Raw genomic sequence first — 22,169 nt, 5'->3', positions numbered from 1 at the left:
CCGCCTTTTCTTTTGCATCAGTGATTGGAGCATAAACTTGAATGATCATCATATCTTTAATAGTATGTCTGTGAAGTCTAATCAATATTATTTGGTCACTGATTGCATTATAGCCAAGTACTTTTCTTGCCATGCCCTTCCTAAATATAAAAGCAACATTGTTTCTTTTTCATCTTTAGTAATAAATGGTCTGATCTTCTAACTGAAAATGTTCACTCTCAATCCATCTCAATTCACTGATGCCGAAAATGTCTATTTGAAGTCATTTCATTTAATTTTTCACTGTGGTGAGCTTTCCTGTAATTATGCTTCTTATGTTTCCTGTTTCTACTGTAATTCTATCTTTGCAGCTTTGGGTTTTCTTTTCCTGTGTAGCAACTTCAGCAACTAGATGTCCTGAAGGTTTTAATCTAGCCATGTCATAAACCTTAATCATGGAAACTAGTGATATATTTATTATATTTGTGCTTGTATATGACTTAATAAGCGCTGTACAAAAATAATAGGCGCTGTACAAAAAATAACAGTAGAATATCTCCTGCTCATAGGCTTGCTTTCATTTATACTCTGATCCATAAAGACATAGGAAAAAATCCACTTTTCCTACAATCAACTTTAGCAAGCATCAACTAAACAGTTGAAAACAGATTTCTGTTTCCTTACTTCACAATTATTAATATCAAAAATGGGTACATAGATGCCAGCCTTACTCTCCAACAGCTATGGTCATCCATATGCTACTTCCCAATCAAATATATACACCATATAGTAAAAAAAAGAATTAGAAAAAGAACAAACTAAGAAACATAATCCTGCAAACATTTCAGAATCAGAAATAGGAAAAATCTAGTCCTTTTCTTCTAACATCTCAGCATCTAATGACATGATATTAGACTTTTTTAAAAAATGTATATCCTTACTTTTATTTCTAACAGGATGCAAAGGTATTATTGAATTATGAGCAATAACTCAGTGCTGTTAATCAGTGTTCTGAGTAAACAGTTCTTATTCGATTCTTTAGCTGCTATTAAATCTACAGATGAGATTCACAATGATCTGAAATTTAGCCAGGGGAGATTTTGCAGGACACAATTTTAAAACATGAGGCAGCTCCAACAAATTGAGATCATGGCAAATGTGCCAAATGTTACATATTTTTTACCTAGTCACTTTAATAAGAAAAATAAAATTTCCACGGAGCTAACAGTTCTTTCAAACAATCCTCCAATGCAGCCAGTTGGAATGACTAAGAGCTGTTATGAGATAGGAAGAAATGAGGACAGTGTGTACCTATGGATCTAATATTGTAAACCTTGATATTTCAACTTTTATCCCAATAAAATGATGTATACTGTATACAATTTCCACTATCTTGATATTTGCTATAAAACTAAATTCAGGTCATTTGGAGCAAAGGACTACGCTTTTTCTGAATTTATTCCTCCAGATGGAAATAATCATAGATCTTTAAAATGTAACATGCATATAGTGTATAGAGTTTATACACACACAAACACACACACACAAACACACACACACACAAACACTTCTGTTATTATAAAAATATAATCACAGTTCTGAGGGCAGGTGAAGGGAACAATTCAGAATAAGCAACCCTCTAAGTGTTAAAAATGAGAATGTGATACACCAGTCAGTAAGAACATCTTCTTTATAGCATAAGAATCTCTTGAAGAGAAATATATAGAAATGCTTTTATCTAATGCTGGGTAAGTACAGATGTGCAAAATGTTCCACGTACAAACTGTTCTGTTCATGGAGCAGCTGGTTTAGGATGGTGTTTTCTTGAATCAAGCATGTATTCGGCATAATTTGGTCTGCATATGAGAGGTAACTGGGATTTTGTTACAGATATGAAATAGCTGAAGATGAACTATCATTATTCCAGGCAGAAGGGATTCAGGTGGTTAGGGATACAAAAGAATCAAAGTACAGGAATTTCTTAATGATGACACATCTGGACATAATTATCGATGTTTCATAGGAGGCAGGAAAGGAGGGAGAGAAGTGAAAATGAAGGGAGGTTTGGAGGGTGGGTGGATTAGCTATGCTAGGAGCAATGTGTTATGACGCAGGTGGTCACAGCAAGGCAGACCTCTAAAGAGTTCTTTATTTCTCTTAATGAATGTTTCAGCCAAAGGCCCTCCAACAACTGGCAAGGCTCCACCCCTACCTACTCTGCAGGAAGCCCCTCTCAGACTCCCAAACTCAGCCCTAGTAGTACAAGCCAAACTCACAGAGTAGAAGCATGCTCACAGGGCTAAGTCCAGGTTTCCAAGTCCAATCCACCAAGCAAAGTCCAGGTACAATACAAAGGCAGTCCTCGGGACTAGAAACAGGACACAGAAAAGAAGCTGTTCCAAAGCCCCAATGAAGCAGAGGCCAAATACAGGCCACAAGAGAAGGACCAGGTCTAAACCAAAATGCAAAGAGCAATCTTCCAAGCAAGGCAAGGGAAACGGCAAATAGGCATGAGTCAAAGATGGGGAAGTATAAGCCAAAGCAAACAATTGTTCCTGGCAAAGACTAACTCCTCATGACTTCTCCTTAAGTTACACCCCACAGTTACTTCCTTTAAGTTAGTAAGGGTGAGGTGACCTTCTCCCGAGTAGACCTTCTTCTTGCAGCCCTTCTCTGGGCTTGCCTATGTTCCACTTTCCTGGTCCTTCGACCGAGTGGAGTAGACAGCTATTTCTTATCAGAGGAGATTGGCTTTCTATCAGCACCACTGTCGGTCAGCAGCTGATCCTCCCCTGTGTCTGTGCAGGCAGGCAGCTCTATGTCTGGTCAACGACCTCCCCAATGCCTGAGGGTCCTGGGACAGCATTGTCCTCAGTCCTTTCGGACAGTCCCAGTTCTAACTCCTCCTCCTCTGAGCCAGTCTCTGAGTTGGCCATGACACAATTTTCCTTACTGCTAAGACCAACATGGAAAGGAACAAGATCTTTGTAAGTGAAGTTCTTCCATAGGAGCCATGAAAACGGCCAGCCCTCGGATTCCAATTCCCAATCTCGCCTTATTTGCTCTGCCCATGAAACTACTACCATAGAATTACCCCAGACTCAGGATACTAGCTACCCTAATTGGCAGCAGGAGGTTTGCTCTCCATCTTCCTCCTCAGTCACCAACTTGCTCAACCCAAGTGTTGCTCCTTTTAAATTACCCAGAGAAATCATCTCGAGAGAACCAGCAAATTAACAACTACATCCTGCTAATGATCTCTCAATTCTCGTTTGAAACATAGCTGTTAGGCCCCAAAACAAGCAAACCCAGATTTTCTTGGATTCCTGTCCAGATCTGATATATATATATATTTGAAGAAGCATGGATATTGAGGAATTCTCAATCCCCAAGTATTTTTCTCTGCTAGCTTCTGCACAGGGGTGGCAAACCCAAGGAGGTGGTGGGCTTGGCATGTTTATGGTTTCCAACTTAAGTGTTCAAAATATAAAACAATCACCTCTGTTTGAGAATGTATATCAGCTTTGTTAGACAATTTTTTTCTTATTGTGTATTAATTTGTACCTTCCTACTCAACAACTCCCTTTATAGATAATCCAAATCCAAACCAAGTTGATACCTTCCTTAATCTTAGCCTGAATGATGTCGGTGATTTCCTGGTGCATATATTCTTATAGGTGGTATTTCAATTCAAGAGCAGGTTGTAGTGATGGACAGGCTTCAATACCCATCTTCCTGAAGAAGTAATTGAATCACCATTTATGTCTAGATCCTTCAAAGATACAAAGCATAACCTAACTGGCTTTTGGCTGCTGCATCTCATATATGAGTATAACCTACAAATATTAAATGGCTCTGTCCAAAATAGGTTACCTGGGTGATTTTGTTCATTCACAAGTCATCCAACGAAGTTTATTTAATAATTTTTAGAAATCTGATTCCTTGTCTTAATCATTTTGCCGTAGTCCTCAAGACTGAAAGTGACTATTTCTCCTTAACTTCTAGCTGCAAATTAGGCAAGATCTAATTAGGGACCCACATAAGATCCATTTAAAACGCCTGGCCAGAGGTGGCTCTTATAAATGGAATGGCCCTGTTGAAGATAAGGTAGCCCATTAGTTTTACTCAGAGGAAGGAACAGCATACTTCTCAACCATCTAAAATTTAGGGGCATACTCAGACCCAACCATTCCACAAAATAGCAGAATACTTGATGTATATTCTGATCTCATAGTTCAGCTGCAACCTTTAGTAACAAAGGTGAAACCCAATCTGATCAGAAGGGAATGGAACGCTAAGAATTGGTTTGATAAATCTTGCATCACTGCCAAAGCAGCATTAGTAGAATCCTCACTGTCAAAGCTGCATTACTCAAGGCCAACTTATCAGATTGCTCCCAAATTTTAAAAGAGCAGAAAACACAACATAAGACCCTACTTGGAAAAATACTTAAGATCATAAGAAAGAACAGTCATAGCTAATCAAAACCACCAAATTCAAAAAACCCTTCCTATTTTGGCATACTATAACAAACTGTTCACTTAACCACATAAAAAAAATCCCACTGTAGTATCCCCCCAAGTGTCTGGGTACACCACTTCTAAGTACTTTATTATGATCTGCATACTAACACCTATGTGAGTTTATTCTCACTATTGCTGTGGTCCCCAGTCACATGCAACTCCTTAGTCAACAGTCTCATTAACCATTTTAAGTGTGGTAAAGTCCTCAAGAGTGACTGTACCCACTTGAGGTAATTAAATCCAATTCAAATTGGTATGCCCCTGTACTGGCCTCTTAATTTTCATACATTAACCACACAACTAATATTCCAAAGCACTGGGGGGGGAGGGGGGGGAGGGGCAGTCATAACTGTTCTCTTATACAAAAAGGCTGATAAGAATGATCTGGCTAATTATAGGTCAATTAATCTATTGAACATCGTTAGCAAATCATATGCCAGATAGTTACTTATTAAACTCTAAACCTGGGTAATAGAGGACAGAATAACTGACCCAAAGCAAGCAGGTTTTCAATTGGTTAGCAGATATCTGGTTGTGAGTCTCTAGGCGTGAAATGGGGCCCAGGGAGACAGTTGGGCCTGTTGATAGTATACCTGGCTTCCCGCCATACATCAACGGCCCTGCCCGGACTCCTCGAGCGGATCGCGGAGATGGCGGTTGAAACCTCCAAGCTATTAGTGATGGGGGATTTCAATCTGCCGTCGACGGGAGAGGCATCCGAGGTAGCCCAGGAATTCATGGCTTCCATGACAGCCATGGATCTGACTCAAGTAGTTCGGGACCCCACACGAGAGAGGCCACACACTGGATCTTGTGTTTGTCTCCGACCAGTGGACGAGTGATCTGGGAAGAGGGAATTTAGTCATCACGCCCCTGTCATGGTCAGATCACTCACTTCTCCAGCTGGACTTCGCTGGCGCTACTCCCCGCCGCGGGGAGGCGGAACCAGATTGTCCCAGATGGTTCCGCCCCAGGCGTCTGATGGAACCAGATAGGTTCCAGGCGGAGCTTGGGCCACCTCCTGCAGACCTCTCCCGCTCCCGGGCAGAGGACCTGGTAGCCGCGTGGAACAATGCGGCCGCCGGTGCCTTGGACCGGGTTGCGCCCTTGCGGCCTCTCCGATGGCAACGATCGACCCGGGCCCCCTGGTTTAACGGGGAGCTAAGGGCGATGAAACGCCACAGGAGACGCCTAGAGAGCAAGTGGAGATCCTCCCGCTCCGAATCCAACCGAACACAGGTAAGAGCCTACTTAAGGACCTACCTTGTGGCAATAAGAGTGGCCAAACGTCAGTATTGTGCCACCCTTATAGCGTCCGCAGAGAACCGCTCTGCCGCCCTGTTTCGGGTGACCCGCTCCCTTCTGTCACAGGGGCAGCGGGATCCCCCATTGCAGGGCAGGGCAGAGGAATTTGGGGAATACCTGCAGGATAAAATTGATCAGATCCGGAGGGGAAGGACCCACTCCAGTGCTCCAGGGGGGGCGTCCGAGGCTAGTCTTGAGAGACCACGCTGGGAGGGGTTTGACCCTGTTGTCACCGAAGATTTGGACAGGTTGCGCGGGCGACTGCGAGCCACCACATGTTTATTGGACCTGTGTCCCACCTGGTTGGTACTGGCTTCCTGGGAGGGCTCACGAGGCTGGCTACTGGGACTGGTGAACGCTTCGCTGAGTGAGGGCCTTTTACCAGCCGCCTTGAAAGAGGCGGTGGTGAGACCCCTGCTCAAGAAGCCTTCTCTGGACCCAAAGGAGCTAGCAAATTATCGTCCTGTCTCCAACCTTCCTTTTTTAGCGAAGGTTGTTGAGAGTGTGGTGGCTCAGCAGTTCCCGCGTCACCTGGAGGAAGCTGATTATCTAGACCCGCGCCAGTCCGGCTTCCGACCCAGTCACAGCACGAAGATGGCCTTGGTCGCGTTGGTGGATGATCTCTGGAGGGCAAAGGATGGGGGTTGTTCCTCCATCCTTGTCCTATTAGACCTCTCGGCGGCTTTCGATACCATCGACCATGGTATCCTATTGCGCCGTCTGGAGGGTTGGGGGTTGGAGGCACCGTGTTACGGTGGTTCCGCTCCTACCTCTCTGGCCGGACGCAATGTGTGTTGGCAGGGGAGCAGAGGTCGACCCCGAGGCCCCTTACTTGTGGGGTCCCACAGGGGTCGATCCTCTCGCCTCTCCTGTTCAACACATATATGAAGCCGCTGGGCGAGATCATCCGTGGTTTCGGGGTGGGATACCATCTGTACGCTGATGACACTCAGCTGTATATTTCCACCCCAAACCACCCCAACGAGGCCGTCGAAGTGATGTCCCGGTGTCTGGAAGCCGTACGGGTCTGGATGGGTGACAACAGGCTCAAGCTCAACCCCTCCAAGACAGAGTGGCTGTGGCTTCCGGCTTCCCGGTTCAACCAGCACATTCCATCGCTGGCCATCGGGGATGAGCAATTAGCCCCGGTGGAACGGGCGCGCAATTTGGGCGTCCTCCTTGATGCCCGGCTGGCTATGGAAGATCATGTGGCAGCCGTGGTGAGGGGGGTGTTCCACCAGGTTCGCCTGGTGCGCCAATTGCGACCCCTTTTGGACCGGGAGGCCTTGCGCACAGTCACTCACGCGCTGGTGACGTCTCGCCTGGACTACTGTAATGCTCTCTACATGGGGCTCCCCTTGAGGTGCACCCGGAGACTGCAGTTGGTCCAGAATGCAGCCGCGCGGGTAATTATGGGGAGATCAAGGTTCTCCCATATAACACCTCTCCTGCGCGAGCTGCACTGGCTTCCTGTGGCCTACCGGGTGCGCTTCAAGGTGTTAGTCACCATCTTCAAAGCGCTCCATGGCACAGGGCCTAGTTATCTGCGGGATCGTGTCCTGCCCCATACATCCCTGCGACCCATTCGCTCACACAGAGAGGGCCTCCTCCGGGTGCCGTCCTCCAGAGAGTGTCAGAGGGCGGTGCCCAGGAGTAGGGCCTTCTCTGTGGTGGGCCCTACCCTTTGGAACGACCTCCCCCCAGACATTAGGACAACAACCGACCTCCGCTCCTTCCGTATGAAACTGAAGACCTACCTGTTTCGACTAGCCGGCCTGGCATAACTCTACAGCTTTTCCACCCCTTGGTCGTTTTTTAACTGTTAATTTTAGTTTTTAAATTTTTAATGTTATTGGGGTTTTAACTTTTTCTAAGCACTGTAATTTATTTATTTATTTTTACCTCCTCTATATGATACTGTTTTGATTGTTGCTTTTGTACGTCACCCCGAGTCCCTGTGGGGAGAGGGGGCGACTAATAAGTTCAAATAAATAAATAAATAAATAAATAAATTGGGACTATAGACCATTGTCTAGCGCTTCAAAATTTAGGAGACAAATGCACAAACACTCTGACTTTAAACTATATGTACCCTTTATAGATTTCATAGCAGTTTATGATAATTATCTCAAAGATAAGACTTTGGAACATTCTGAGCAGATCCTCTATAGACAGAAAACTCTCACTTCTCATCTATAAACAATATAATAAAATTGGGCCTTAGAGTAGGATGTAATCGGAGAGGGGACCTTTCCAACTTCATATCAAGAGAATGAAAGTAGGATGTATTCTAACACCACTGCTTTTTAATATACACATCAACTCTCTGATTAAAACCCTTCAGAGAGTTGATATCAATGGACCTAAACTAGCCGATAGACACTTCCTAATTTTATTTTATGATGAAGATGCAGTTCTTTTCTCCTTGACTTCTGTAAGCATAAAGCAGGCACTGAGAACCCTGGCATCCTACTATAATGAGGAACAATTAATAATCATTGATCAAATTTTAGTTTTTTTCTACCAAAAGACAAAAGCACAAGTAGACAATTGATTCCCATGATTACAAAAGGTCAAATTGTGACCAGATTGATACATTTTATGCTGATTGCTTTTTAAGGGATGCTAACCCCACACTCGGCTATCAGATAACCAAATATCTTAACCGAGTTATACAACTCTGTAAACCATTGATCAGATATGTCATTTTATTGTCTTATTTTTCTCTTTCCCAATAATAAATTGTTCTGTCAAATTATTTCTCTTTTTACTGCAAAGGCTATTCAAACACTGCAATAAAGGTTTTTTTTGCCCTAAAATGGGTTTATTCATGGGAGTCATTCATTGTCCATCCAGATTTACAGTAGTTAGCCTTCCCTTGTCCCCATTCCCTGGATCTTAAAACTTATATATAATATTGATTAGTGTTTTGCTGTACTCTAAAAGATTTTCCCATTAATGCCAGATTTCTCAGACAATTCAAATTATTTAGACTTTATTTAGAATTGGATGCTATATAGGAGCTTGTTGCTATTATATAACAAAATGTGCCTGTGACCCTATGCTCTGCAGTCAATGCTTTGCAGTAGAAAATATTTTATGCTCAGAATTCAAGTGACTTTATTTTCTAATAACAACCCCATTTTATCAACTATACTGATGTTCATATATTCTTACAACTTTGCTCATATGCATGTATGTTTATGTTATCCAAAAGATCTGGAGAAAGCCTGTTTGGAATAACAGCAAGTAATGCTACAGTTTAGTTAGTAAGGAACTTGAGGAAAAGAGATAATACAATACAATAGTAGAGTTGGAAGGGACCTTGGAGGTCTTCTAGTCCAACCCCCTGCCTAGGCAGGAAACCCTATACCGTTTCAGACAGATGGCTATCCAACATCTTCTTAAAGACTTCCAGTGTTGGGGCATTCACAACTTCTGGAGGCAAGCTGTTCCACTGATTAATTGTTCTGTCAGGAAGTTTCTCCTCAGTTCTAAGTTGCTTCTCTCCTTGATTAGTTTCCACCCATTGCTTCTTGTTCTACCCTCAGGTGCCTTGGAGAATAGTTTGATTCCCTCTTCTTTGTGGCAACCCCTGAGATATTGGAACAATGCTATCATGTCTCCCCTAGTCCTTCTTTCTCTTAAGCTAGACATACTCAGTTCCTCCAACCGTTCTTCATATGTTTTAGTCTCCAGTCCCCTAATCATCTTTCTTGCTCTTCTCTGCACTCTTTCTAGAGTCTCCACATCTTTTTTACATTGTGGCGACCAGAACTGAATGCATTATTCCAAGTGTGGCCTTACCAAGGCATTATAAAGTGGTATTAACACTTCACGTGATCTTGATTCTATCCCTCTGTTGATGCAGCCTAGAACTGTGTTGGCTTTTTTGGCAGCTGCTGCACACTGCTGGCTCATATTTAAATGGTTGCCCACTAGGACTCCAAGATCCCTTTCACAGTTACTACTACTGAGCAAGGTATCATCTATATTGTACCTGTGCATTCCGTTTTTGTTGCCTAAATGTAGAACCTTACTCTTTTCACCATTGAATTGATACATGTATGTCAATTTACTATATAGTTCACAGATGTAGAATTAGATTCTTTCACATCATGATATTAAAAATGCCTTCTCTCTATATCAAAACATAAGATAATTCTCCACCAATTTACCGTAAGTCAATGTATCCATTATTTTCTCCAGAACTTCTCACTTTCTGAATTATAGCACAATTATGCAGCTTCTTTTACTAACCCTTAATATAGAGTATAACTTTCCAGTTCATGGCAAAAAACTTTTTAGATAAAGCATAGTGCTAAACTCACATAATAGAGGAGGTTAGTCCACCCTTCCATGGTGATACACTGGAAGACAGTCAGCACAGCGAAGAGGATGTTATCAAACTGTGTGATCCCGTAGTTGGGTCCTTGCCAGTATTCTTTACACTCAGTCCCATTAGGGCAGAGGCGTGACGGTGATTCCTTCCCACATGGAGCTTCTTGCATGATTTCATCTAGGGAGGGAAGAAAAAGAGGGCCTCTAGTAGACTAGGGCAGGCACATAAACAACTGCAGGAGGCAGAAAAAATGGTGGTATCACTTGCCTTGTAACAGCACCGGCTGTTCTTCAAGAAGTCCCTTCCTCCAAAATTATGGCTCAGGGTACTCATACAGACACATTTTCCCCTCCATGCAGTGCTTTTTCAGATGCTGTACAGCCATATAGAAAAGCAGAAACCAGCATGGTTTGGATTTTAATTATTTGCTCCTCCAAGGAAAGCACAGGGACTGCCCAGATGTGTTTTTCCAACGATACAGGCTACTTGCCTCCACAACTTAACACTGTTTCCCCCCTCAAGTCCGATTTTTCCTGACTTCTGATGGGCTACCCATCTTTGTTTTGCAGGCCAATGTAGTTAAGAAGCTTACTTGACTTGAAAAAAATAATCCTCTGTATTTAGGTAGTGAAGAGAAAGCAAGAGTGTTTTGTGAAACTTGCCTATAGGTGATCTGCAAATCTATTCTGCTTGACACACTGGTAGTTATTAAGAATGTAGGAAGCTGCCTTATATCAAACTCTGTACTATCTATTCTGATGGGCAGCAATTCTACAGATCAGGAAAAAAATGGGTCACAAGTTCCTTCCTTAATATTTAATTTTGCCTTTTTAATGCACTTCCTAAATAAGGTGGTATAAAAAAGTTACAAAATGCGATGGAAGTACAATATATATCCACAATTACAACATAGTTGTTAATGTACATCAATCCATTTTTTTCAGTCCACAGTATGTTCAAAGTTTATTAGGACTGCACAACACACACTTTGGGGTTTGATTCCAAAAAGTTACTTGAGAGTCTACAGAGGTGCAGATGAAGAATTCAAGGGATTTGTTGTGACACTATGCAGATCTAAGGTTCATTACTGTTAATAAGACAAATTGATTAAATATATACAGAATGCAAAGAGAAGTAACATAGAAATTGTCAAAAAAATACTTAGTCCCAAAGGTGCTTTTTCAAAAGACAACTGGACTATTGAGAACAAGCAAAGTCCAGTTGCTTTTTGAAAAAGCACCTTTGGGACAACCATGATCAGAATGACGGAAAATCTCCAGACAAGAGATACTTAGATTCAATTTATAAAAGAAATTATAGATTTATAGATTTGAATTGTATGCAGGGAGGAGCTCCCCTCTTTATTTGTTGCTGCGGCAACCTGTAGATTAGGGTGCTTCTCCATAATATGGAGTGAATCATGCACCAAGTGTAAATAGACCATGGAAGCAAAGTTTAAGCTTCTCTTAGTTGCTCTAACCAGCAAAACAATAGAAGGGATCAGTCTTTCTTAAAATGAGTTCACATGAAGAAAGTTTGAGATGCCCTGTTGTATGTTTCATTCATAATGCGATTTTTTCCTCTCTTAGCATGTTTTATGAATCCATCAGTTTTCTGGGATTAGTTTCTGCAGAAACAGAACTATCTTTTTCTAAAGCTAACTCTTTAGGGAATATTGTGTAAAGTGATTCACCACCCGGCCTGTCTTTTGACTTACATTCCTCTTATGTAGCTTGTATTTCAGAGTAAATATAACTGATAATTCAACAAATATATTCTGTTTTAACCATGATATGTTAAACAATCCATCATGGCCTAATTCATACAGCCAAAAATCATGGTTTATAGTTGGCATCAAAAATTGTACTAAGCCAAAACCAAACAATTTGCATTATATCTTAGTACAACTTTATATTAACCGTTCATTTACATTTTAACAGAGATAACATTTGTCAATAGTTACCTTTTTCCATTTTTTTAAAAAAAAATCAGCTCTACTAACTTTTTTGAATTGGGTAGCTGGTAGGAGAATAGAATGCTTTTTACGTACCTGTATGAATATCCTTGCAGGCGGTGTGAAATTTCCCCAAATAAAATTCTAACCCTATGATTGCAAAAATAAGGATTGCAAAAAATAGGAGGAGGCCAATTTGTAGCAGAGGTATCATGGCCTTCATTATGGATTTAAGGACAACTTGTAAACCTGCAACAAAAGACAAAGCATCATCAGAGAATAGATTTAAAGCACGCTCAGCAGCTAACCTTATTGGAGTTTTTACAGGATATAGAGAGAATTACACACTGCTCTCTACTTTGTTTATATTCTTTATCTTTCTTAACATGGCATGTGAGGCCTATAAACCTTAAAGCAGAAGAAAAAGGAAAGCTTTTCCATGAAAAACCTGGAGTTATTGTGTCAATTCTTTTATTGATGAATGGCCAAGACTAATAATTTAAGATTTTAACAAAAGACCATAACAAGTAAGTAGCGGGCAGAAGTGTCAAAGCTTCCTATATTTCTAAATTTATTAGGACCTATTAAAGTCCATTTTTATAAGTATTTTGTACTGGGATAATTTCTATCCATGCTTAGCCCCCTTATTTCTAAGAGGTCACATTTGATCAATTTTGTCAGGGCTCCAAAGGCTAAGTAAAGTCAAGTATAGTGGACAGGAGTCCCCCAGCAAATTCCAGGGCTATTGGATAAACTGTGAAATAAAATTTAAAAAGACATTCTGGAAGAAGGGACTATCCATATTGTTGCCAAGTAAAACTCAAAACAAGGGTGTTTTTACCTTTTTCAAGGAAATAGATTGGAGAATCAACACATTTTAGACACTTCTCTAACTATATATAAATATAAATATATATGATTCAATGGCTTAAAAAGAAATGGAAATGAGTACTGCCCCTAAAGTCGGTTACTATTGGCAGAATAAAACTGCAGGGATTCCTTCACCTTTTTTACCTTCATAATTATATATTAATATATATAAAGTTTGGAGATATTATATACTTATATATACATAATAAACACACTTTCGTCTGAATTCTGTTTTTTCATATGGAGGAAAGTGAGTATAGTGATAATACACTATTTTGTGCCTTCTAATCCTACTGCGTTTAATTGGGCTTGCTCTCAAAAAGAGGATTATCGCTCGAGACTCATAAAGAGAGCACAGTTACTTAGATTAGATAATGGATTCCATGCAAAGGGTTAACAAAGTAAAATGTGGGCTTTCCAGTGGACGGTGACAGAAGTAAGTAATCAAAAAGTTAAAAGACCAAATATAAGCTAAGTACTAACTAATCTATATGAAATGGTAAACTGATTGTGTCAGAGCATGGTAATCCAAGATAGTTGCTGTTTAGTTGAAAGATATTAATTAAAAGCTACTCACTTGGGATTCCTGACACTAACTTTAGTGGCCGGAGTACACGAACTGCCCGCAAAGTTCGCAAGTCAAATTCTGTACCAACTGTTGACAAGATGCTGTAACATTAAAAAAAAGAGAGAAAAATGTTGATGCTGGAAATGTGAGCTATTTCCACAAACCAGACCAGGAAGAAATATGGATTTTCCTATGATGATATCCATTATTTGCTTAGAAAGGATCCATAACGATCCAAAGTATGTTGAGATTTTCACATTCCCCATCGCTCTCGAAATTACTGATTTTGCTGTGGAAATCATTAATTTGTTAAGACTACTGTTCCTTGATTCTGTAATCTCAGTGAAAAGGGATATTCACTTCTTCACCCCAGGGCAGTATACATTTTCAAAATTTTACTTCCAATAAAATGGACTGTCTTATTCCAAATTTCTAGGGGCATTGTTTCTCAAAACCGGAGTGGATACTGGAATGCTTGCCTTGGTTCCTTCCAGATGGACTTCTAGGATGGCACTTACAATAAACCTTTAGTGGAGGATCAAAGTTCTTGGTTCACAACATATAGGAAGAAGTAATTCCTTCTGATAAGCAGGATTCAAGGCATGGAAGAATTTATATCCTAGCCTTAGTATCCTGAAATTGTAAAGTCAGTGCCACTTTGCCGGATAAATCTATTAGAAAATATAAGGCAGAAGCCAGGTCACCATGTTCTGTATCCCTGCAATTTCTGAGTTTTCTTCAGAGATGACTCTAGAAAAGAGTGTATTACCATGGTCTGCTTGGAAAGTAACCAACAGATGGATAATGGTGGCCCAGTCAAATCAGTGGATAGGAATTTATTTATCATCATCATCACCACAACCACCACCACCATCATCAATTCTTGCAATAACACCAGCGGAACTGCAAAAAACAGAAGATACTTGGATATTGGATATTTAAGAAGATACTTGGTTGATACCTAGGATGCTGGCAGCAACTGTATCAACCATCAGTGCTATTTGTGATACATTTTTAAATGTTCAGTTGACTGAGTTTCATGTTTAATGAATAAAAGTTATAACAATTCCAATAAATAATTTTAATATCAATAATTGTTTCAGTATGGAGCTCTTGAGCATAATGGCATTTACTATATTTAGTAAAACATAGCTTCCCTGGGCCAATAAAAAAAAAATCAGTGACCCTAAACTCAATTGTATTATACTAGACCGAACAAAAATAGTTCAATATTAAGTTTCCTCCCTGTCTAGGAAAATACTCTTTTGTAAAAAGCAAATGCCTATTCAAATATTGGCCACACTGAAAAGAATGCACAATTGCTGGCAGTCCTGAGCATGCTTGGGGCTGGGAGCTGCCAGTTTGTTAGGCAAACCAGCCAGTGTATTCTCTGTTATGTGCCTGCTAACTCTCCTGCAGTCCCTTCCTCTCCAATCTCTCTCATGCACAATGGGGAATACACTGACTATTTGCCTAGCACACTTGAAGCTCCCAAGCTGGTATTCACTGTGTATTTCCCATTGTGTGCCAATTTACTATCTTGTAATCTCATCCTCTCCAATAATTATAAATGCAAACATTAATTCTCTTCTTGCTAATTATCCCAGAACCAGGGTGAACATTTCAAATCATAAGCACAGTTACAGTTTTGTGATTTCCCAGTTAGTGACTGAGTTGCTGGTCCCAATTGTGACTGCTAAATGAGGACTATCTGCACATCTGTAGATTGCATTTGTTAACTATTTTTTAAAAGAGAAAACTGAAGCCAGGACATGTGTCCACAATGTTCTTCATTTAATCTTTTAACCCGTTTGAACATCTGGCATCTCTTTTTCGATATAAGGCTCTAATCAGTGTTGGATGAGCCTAGACCTTTTTTTTCGCCAGCCTATGAATTTATCCTATGAAGTTAAGAATACTATACAATGGTTTGCACATCCAAAAAATAAAATGTAATCTGGGAAATTAAAATATTCTTCTCTGCCACTGAAGCTTCATAAATGTTCCAAATAGTAGCCTCCAAAAACATCGATATTATACCTGAAAGGTATAAACACCCACAAACTTTATTGATTTTAGCATATAAGATTCATATTTATTAGTAAAAGCTATCATATAATTTATAATATATAATCTACCTTATAATTTTGTCTGTGTAGGATCTAAATTTCAGTATTCAGTAATCATTCATGCTAAACACAATAAGAGAAAGAAGAAGCTGGGTTTTCCATGCCTCTTAAATAAAAAGGGATCAGTAACACCCAGTGATCACTTTGCTTTTAGGGAAGAATAAATTATTCTAATCCATGTTCTTAAATCCTACAGAAAAGAAAATGTTGAAACAATAAATATAAATACTGTATTGTCAATACATTTTTCAAATATTTCTCCACAGAAAAACTGAATTCACCTTAACATTTTATACTGATAACATTTATTAATAATCTCAAATTCTCATATAATACAAATAACTCTGCTTGATCAAATCTACCAAATTGTATTTTGGACTTGGTCACCAAGAGTGCAACATAATATTTTAACTTCTATATCAGTGGTGGGATTCAAATATTTTTACTACCAGTTCTGTGGGTATAGCTTGGTTGGGTGTGGTGTGGCTTGGTGGCAGTGGCTTGGTGGGCATGGCAGGGGAAGGATACTGTAAAATCTCCATTCCCTCCCCTCTCCAGGGGAGGGTTACTGCAAAATCCTCATTCCTTCCCAATCAGCTGGGACTCGAGAGGCAGAGATTAGGGGTGAGGGCCAGTCAGAGGTGGTATTTACCAGTTCTCCGAGCTACTCAAAATTTCCACTACTGGTTCTCCAGAACTCATCAGAACCTGCTGAATACCACCTCTGATCTGTATTAATTTATGATAAAATCAATATAATTAATCCAATAAAATATTATTTCATGTCAATTGAACTTTTCCATTCTTTTAGAAAGAAACTGACAGATTTACCTACTCACTAGAGACATGGTGCTCAAAGTTCAACATTGGTTATATGAAATAGTGAAATGTTATGCTGACTCTTTTTGATAGAAGCTATTTCATGTAATTATTATATTCTAGAAGACATTGTTTTTTTGTAGAATCTCCTTTTTAAAATTATACACCATCAATTTGGAAAGTAAGAGGAGGATTTCAGAAATGGGTATTGTAAACAAACCTCCATAACCCCAGCATTACATGAGACATTCGCCATCCCTTTAAAAACATAATTTTTTTTCTCTATTTGAACAATTTTATTATGAGACATCTCAATTGAAACGTTATCAGAATTGTATCCTGCATTTCAGAGATGGGTTGCCAATATTTTTACTACTGGCTCGGGCACGTTCCCATGCTCCGCGTGACGCTTCTGTGTATGCGCAGAAGCATCCGGCCGAGTGGGCGGAGCCTCCCACGACAGCTACTACCGGTAAACTTCTCATTTTTCTTATTAAGTGTATTTAAAATAAAATGACCATATAATATGACATTTAAGTCTAGTCTTTATTAAACTAAAAGAAAAATTGTTTTCTTTCCTCTTGCAGCATCTTCACTGTATTTCAAATCTCAAAACGTCAGAGTGGGATGCCCTCTCTCATTAAAAATTTATTCCTTCATTGGTTATTTTGCTCCACCTATGGCCTACATTATTTAATGTTGTTTTTGTAACATTTTCTGAACCCATGACATATTCTGTTTTTCACACCATGCAGGTTTTTCTTTTACTAATCTTAGTATGTAAACTAATATTTACTAAACATTTTAGTTATACCAACCACCTTTACTCTCGATAGAAGCAATAGATTAACAATCCATTTTGGAACTATTGGAGTACTCTAACTCATAAAAAACTATTACTATAGAACATCTTTAACTGTACACAACTTGTCCTCTTCAGAACCTTCTCTGATGCTGTGTTACTCCATCTCTAATGTCAGTATAGCATATGATCTGAAGACCAACCTACTTGATGCTATTTCTCCTCCTTTGACAGCATTTCTGGGAATCTAATCTCTACTTTCATTTCTTATTAACAATACAAGTACAGTTTTGTTTGGCATCTGCATGGATAAATAGATAGGCGAAGAGCCAGCAAAATGCTATGGTAGAGAGCAGTCTCATCACAGATAGCAAATATTACAGCACTAGGGAAATGTATACATATTAGAATAACCACGTGCATATGTGCTCATTGTGTGAAGACACAGCTACCTTTTTAAAAACATAATTTCACTGTTTTATTTTTTGTTAAACAATCTCACCTATTTTATCTCTTCCTCTTAAAATGGTTGCATATTAGAGGATAATGTTTAGGTTGAAATGAGGTCCTTAATTCTGAAAATAGAAAATATTGTTGATTGTTCCTAGGGTAATTAAAAGCTGACTCAGAAGGGCTCAACAAACAATTTCAGTTAAGGAATATTTATTCACTCTAGTCATGAGGATCACTAGAACTAACAGTCTTCCCCAACAAACAGGAAGTGTGAGAGATGGTGCTCGTGAGAAGGAGCTGGGGTGATGGAGTATAGTGAAGAGGCCATTTCCCAGATAGGAGGGAGAACATTCCAGAAAAGGGGAGGGAGACAAAAGGCAACACAGCCTGGCGCTGGATAGAAGATGGAAGAAGAGGGTAAGGATCTCTGAGGGTATATCCATTGGAAGTAATAAGACTTTAGTCTAGCAAGATTCTGTCTGCTACCGTGTTTCCTCGAAAATAAGAGTGGGTCTTATTTTCTTTTAACCCCGGAAATAAGCACTTGGCCTTATTTTCGGGGAGGTCTTATTATTTTTGAGGTGCAGGAGGCAGTGAGTGTGGATGTTCACCTCATGGATGTTGCTGTGTTGCAATATTTTCAGGGAGGGCTTATTTTCAGGGGAGGGTTTATTTTAGTGCATGCTTTCAAAAGCCCGATTGGGCTTATTATCCAGGGAGGTCTTACTTTCAGGGAAACAGGGCATGCGTAAGAAAATAAAGGACTGAATTTGGTCTGAACTGTATTCCACATCATTCTTGAGCCTAATAGGAAGGCAGAACATTCTCTATTTATGAAATAGATAAATATTTCTATAATAAAATAGCAGTTATGATGAAACACCTATCACATTCTTTTATCATAAATGGAATGGAATCAGGTGAAAATTAGCTGCTAGCCCTAATCTGAGATTAATTCTTAGATTACACAATTTTGACCTTTCCCACTTTTCTGCCATAATGGGTAATGTAAAACGTCCAATCTAACTTAGTATAAGATCCATGATTTACATGGATCTTTTGGGGCTCATATATAAAGCTGTACAATACATCTCAAAGCTGTGGCATATGACACAATACATCTTTTTTATCTTTCTATGTTTATCTGTAGAGCAATCTCCACCCCACAACAATATGCTGATGATACCCAGTTATATGTCTCTGTCCAGGGTGCAGTGGGTAATGTGGTGAACATTATTTTGTGGTGCCTGGAGGCTGTGGAGACCTCGATGGGGAACAACAGACTTCAGCTGGATCCTGGTAAGAAAGAATGGCTATGGATAGGGGGCCCCTCTGCATTTGGGAATTTATCATCTTTGGCCTTGGATGAGGTTGAACTACTCCAGACAGACCCAATGCATAATCAGTCGATCCTTCTGGCCTCTCCTCCAAAAGTGGTAGCTGTGTCTATTAAGACCTTTGCTCAACTTTATGTCATGTGCCAGTTACACACCTTCCTGGATAGGGAGGTCTTTCGCTCAATCATTCATGCTCTAGCCATCTTTTGTTTGGACTATTGTAATGCACACTACACAGGGCTACATTCAAAAAGTATCTGGAAGTTTCAGTTGGTACTGAATGCAGCCATGAGAGCAATCTTGAGTGCCTAATTTCATAACCTTTCTTAAAAGTGTTTCCATATAATTATATATGCCAGTATCTAAAAACCAGATCAAAAATATTGTTGATGAAAGGGCTATTATTTATAGTTCGGTAGATTGAAATTATGCAGTTCTCCTAATTATCTGAGGTGATTTCTCCACTAATGACTTACAGAATCTTTCCAGATCATTCAACCCTTGTGGTGTCAAAATAACACAAATAATGATAGACTTTCATAACTGCAGTAAGGACTGGAAGATGTTTTAAGCACACTTTAAGTTCCTAGTGGGAAAGTGGCTGAAATAATAACACATATTGTTCTCTCTCTCTCCCTGATTATTCATAAAATGTATCTTTTCACGCAGTATATAAGAACTATAGAGAATCATTGTTACTGACTTAGATTATTTTAAATAAATTAGGCAAATTAATAGAATATATAACTGACTGTGAAGGAAACTTTTATGTGCCAAATGCTTCTCTGAATACTAGGTGAAAAGGAGCTGGAGATTTCTGCCTGAAGCCCTACATGTGACTTAAACATGGGCTTATATAATACAATAGCAGAGTTGGAAGGGACCTTGGAGGTCTTCTAGTCCAATCCCCTGCCTAGGCAGGAAACCATATACCGTTTCAGACAAATGGCTATCCAACATTTTCTTAAAGACTTCCAGTGTTGGGGCATTCACAACTTCTGGAGGCAAGCTGTTCCACTGATTAATTGTTCTAACTGTCAGGAAATTTCTCCTCAGTTCTAAGTTGCTTCTCTCCTTGATTAGTTTCCACCCATTGCTTCTTGTTCTACCCTCAGGTGCCTTGGAGAACACTTGGACTCCCTCTTCTTTGTGGCAACCCCTGAGATATTGGAACACTGCTATCATGTCTCCCCTAGTCCTTCTTTCTCTTAAACTAGACATACCCAGTTCCTGCAACCGTTCTTCATATGTTTTAGTCTCCAGTCCCCTAATCATCTTTGTTGCTCTTCTCTGCACTCTTTCTAGAGTCTCCTCATCTTTTCTACATCATGGCGACCAAAACTGAATGCAGTATTCCAAGTTGGCCTTACCAAGGCATTATAAAGTGGTATTAACACTTCACATGACTTGATTCTATCCCTCTGTTTATGCAGCCTAGAACTGTGTTGGCTTTTTTGGCAGCTGCTGCACACTGCTGGCTCATATTTAAACGGTTGTCCACTAGGATTCCAAGATCCCTTTCACAGTTACTACTGTTAAGGAAGGTACCACCTATACTGTACCTGTGCATTTCGTTTTTCTAGCCTAAATGTAGAACCTTACTCTTTTCACCATTGAATTTCATTTTATTAGATAGTGCCCAATGTTCAAGTTTGTCAAGATCCTTCTGTGTCTTAAGCCTATCTTCTGGAGTGTTGGCTATTCCTGCCAGCTTGGTGTCATCTGCAAATTTGATGAGTTCCCCATTTATTCCCTCATCCAAATCATTGATGAAAATGTTGAAGAGTACTGGGCCTAAAACAGAGCCTTGGGGTACTCCATTGCATACTTCTCTCCATGAAGAGGCAGTTCCATTAAGAACTACATGTTGAGTGCGGTTGGACAGCCAGTTACAAATCCATCTGGTGATGATGATGTCCAACCCACACTCTTCTACTTTATCTAGAAGTAGGTTATGGTCTACTTTATCAATTGCTTTAATGAAGTCCAAGTAAATTATGTCAATGGCATTCCTCTGGTCCACTAATTTTGTCACTTTGTTGAAGAATGCAATAAGATTAGTCTGGCATGATCTGTTTTTGACAAACCCATGTTGGCTTTTGGCTATTACTTTGCTTACTTCTAGGCATTCGCTAATTCGTTACTTGATTATCTTTTCCAGTCTTTTCTGGTATTGAGGTCAGGCTGATAGGTCTGTAGTTTCCTGGATCTGTTTTTTTTTTCCTTTTTTGAAAATAGGAACTACATCAGCTCTTTTCCAGTCCTCTGGCAGTTTCCAGGTGCTCCAGGATCTCTGAAAGATATAGTTCAGTGGTTATGAGATCTCGTCTGCTAGTTCCTTCAGAACCCTGGGGTGTAATCCATCCGGTCCTGGTGATTTGAACTCGTCTAGGGTAGACAGGTGTTCACTTACCATTTTCTTCCCTATTTCAACTTGTGTTCCTAATCTGATTTTTGTGGTGCTGTTTTTGATAGGTTGGACTGTTTTTTCCCTTTGTGTAAAGACAGATGCAAATAATGAATCCAAGACTCTAGTTTGATTTTGTTCTACTACTTGTGTTTGCATAATGTTGAATTCCAATATTGCATGGTCACTTGCCCCCAGGGTTCCTGTGGCTTCAACACCTTCTATCATTTCTTCTCTGTTAGTGAGAATTAAGTCCAATATGGCTGATCCACTTGTTCCCTTCTCTACTTTTTGGGAAACAAAGTTGTCTGCTAGGTTTGTTAGGAACTTGTTGGAATTTCCACTTGGTGCAGAGTTTGTTTGCCAGTTGATGTCAGGGTAGTTAAAATCTCCCATTACTATTGTGGTGTGCTTCCTACATACCTTAGTTAGCTGACTAGCAAAAAGTTCATCTACTTCCTCTGCTTGGTTGGGTGGCCTGTGTAATAGATCTATCACAATGTCATTCTCCCCCCCCCCCTTTAATATTGACCCAAATGCATTCAAGATAGTTATCATCATTGTTGTGCTCTATTTCTGTAGAGACGTAGTTATTTCTTATATATAGTGCAACTCCACCTCCTCTTTTATTTGGTCTATTTCTTTTAAATAATTTAAATCCTTCTAGCTGTATGTTCCATT

The 22,169-nt window shown here is 39.9% G+C and overlaps 1 protein-coding gene across 1 annotated transcript in view; it reads right to left on the bottom strand.

Annotated features, from left to right (window-relative positions):
- CACNA1A (calcium voltage-gated channel subunit alpha1 A) overlaps nucleotides 1-22,169 on the bottom strand; it is a 215,999-nt gene that overhangs the window by 152,191 nt on the left and 41,639 nt on the right. Inside the window, exons 3-5 of the mRNA XM_081934727.1 lie at nucleotides 13,551-13,642; nucleotides 12,200-12,352; nucleotides 10,139-10,326 (exon numbers count right to left, since the gene is read on the bottom strand). Coding sequence (XP_081790853.1) covers nucleotides 10,139-10,326; nucleotides 12,200-12,352; nucleotides 13,551-13,642 — 433 coding nt within the window. The remainder of the gene's footprint in view (nucleotides 1-10,138; nucleotides 10,327-12,199; nucleotides 12,353-13,550; nucleotides 13,643-22,169) is intronic.

Source organism: Natrix helvetica (genome assembly GCF_964273705.1).
Source record: "Natrix helvetica genome assembly, chromosome: 1".
NCBI lineage: Eukaryota > Metazoa > Chordata > Lepidosauria > Squamata > Natricidae > Natrix > Natrix helvetica.
The sequence above is the reverse complement of the archived record's forward strand: the minus strand, read 5'-3'. Positions and strand labels throughout refer to the sequence as shown.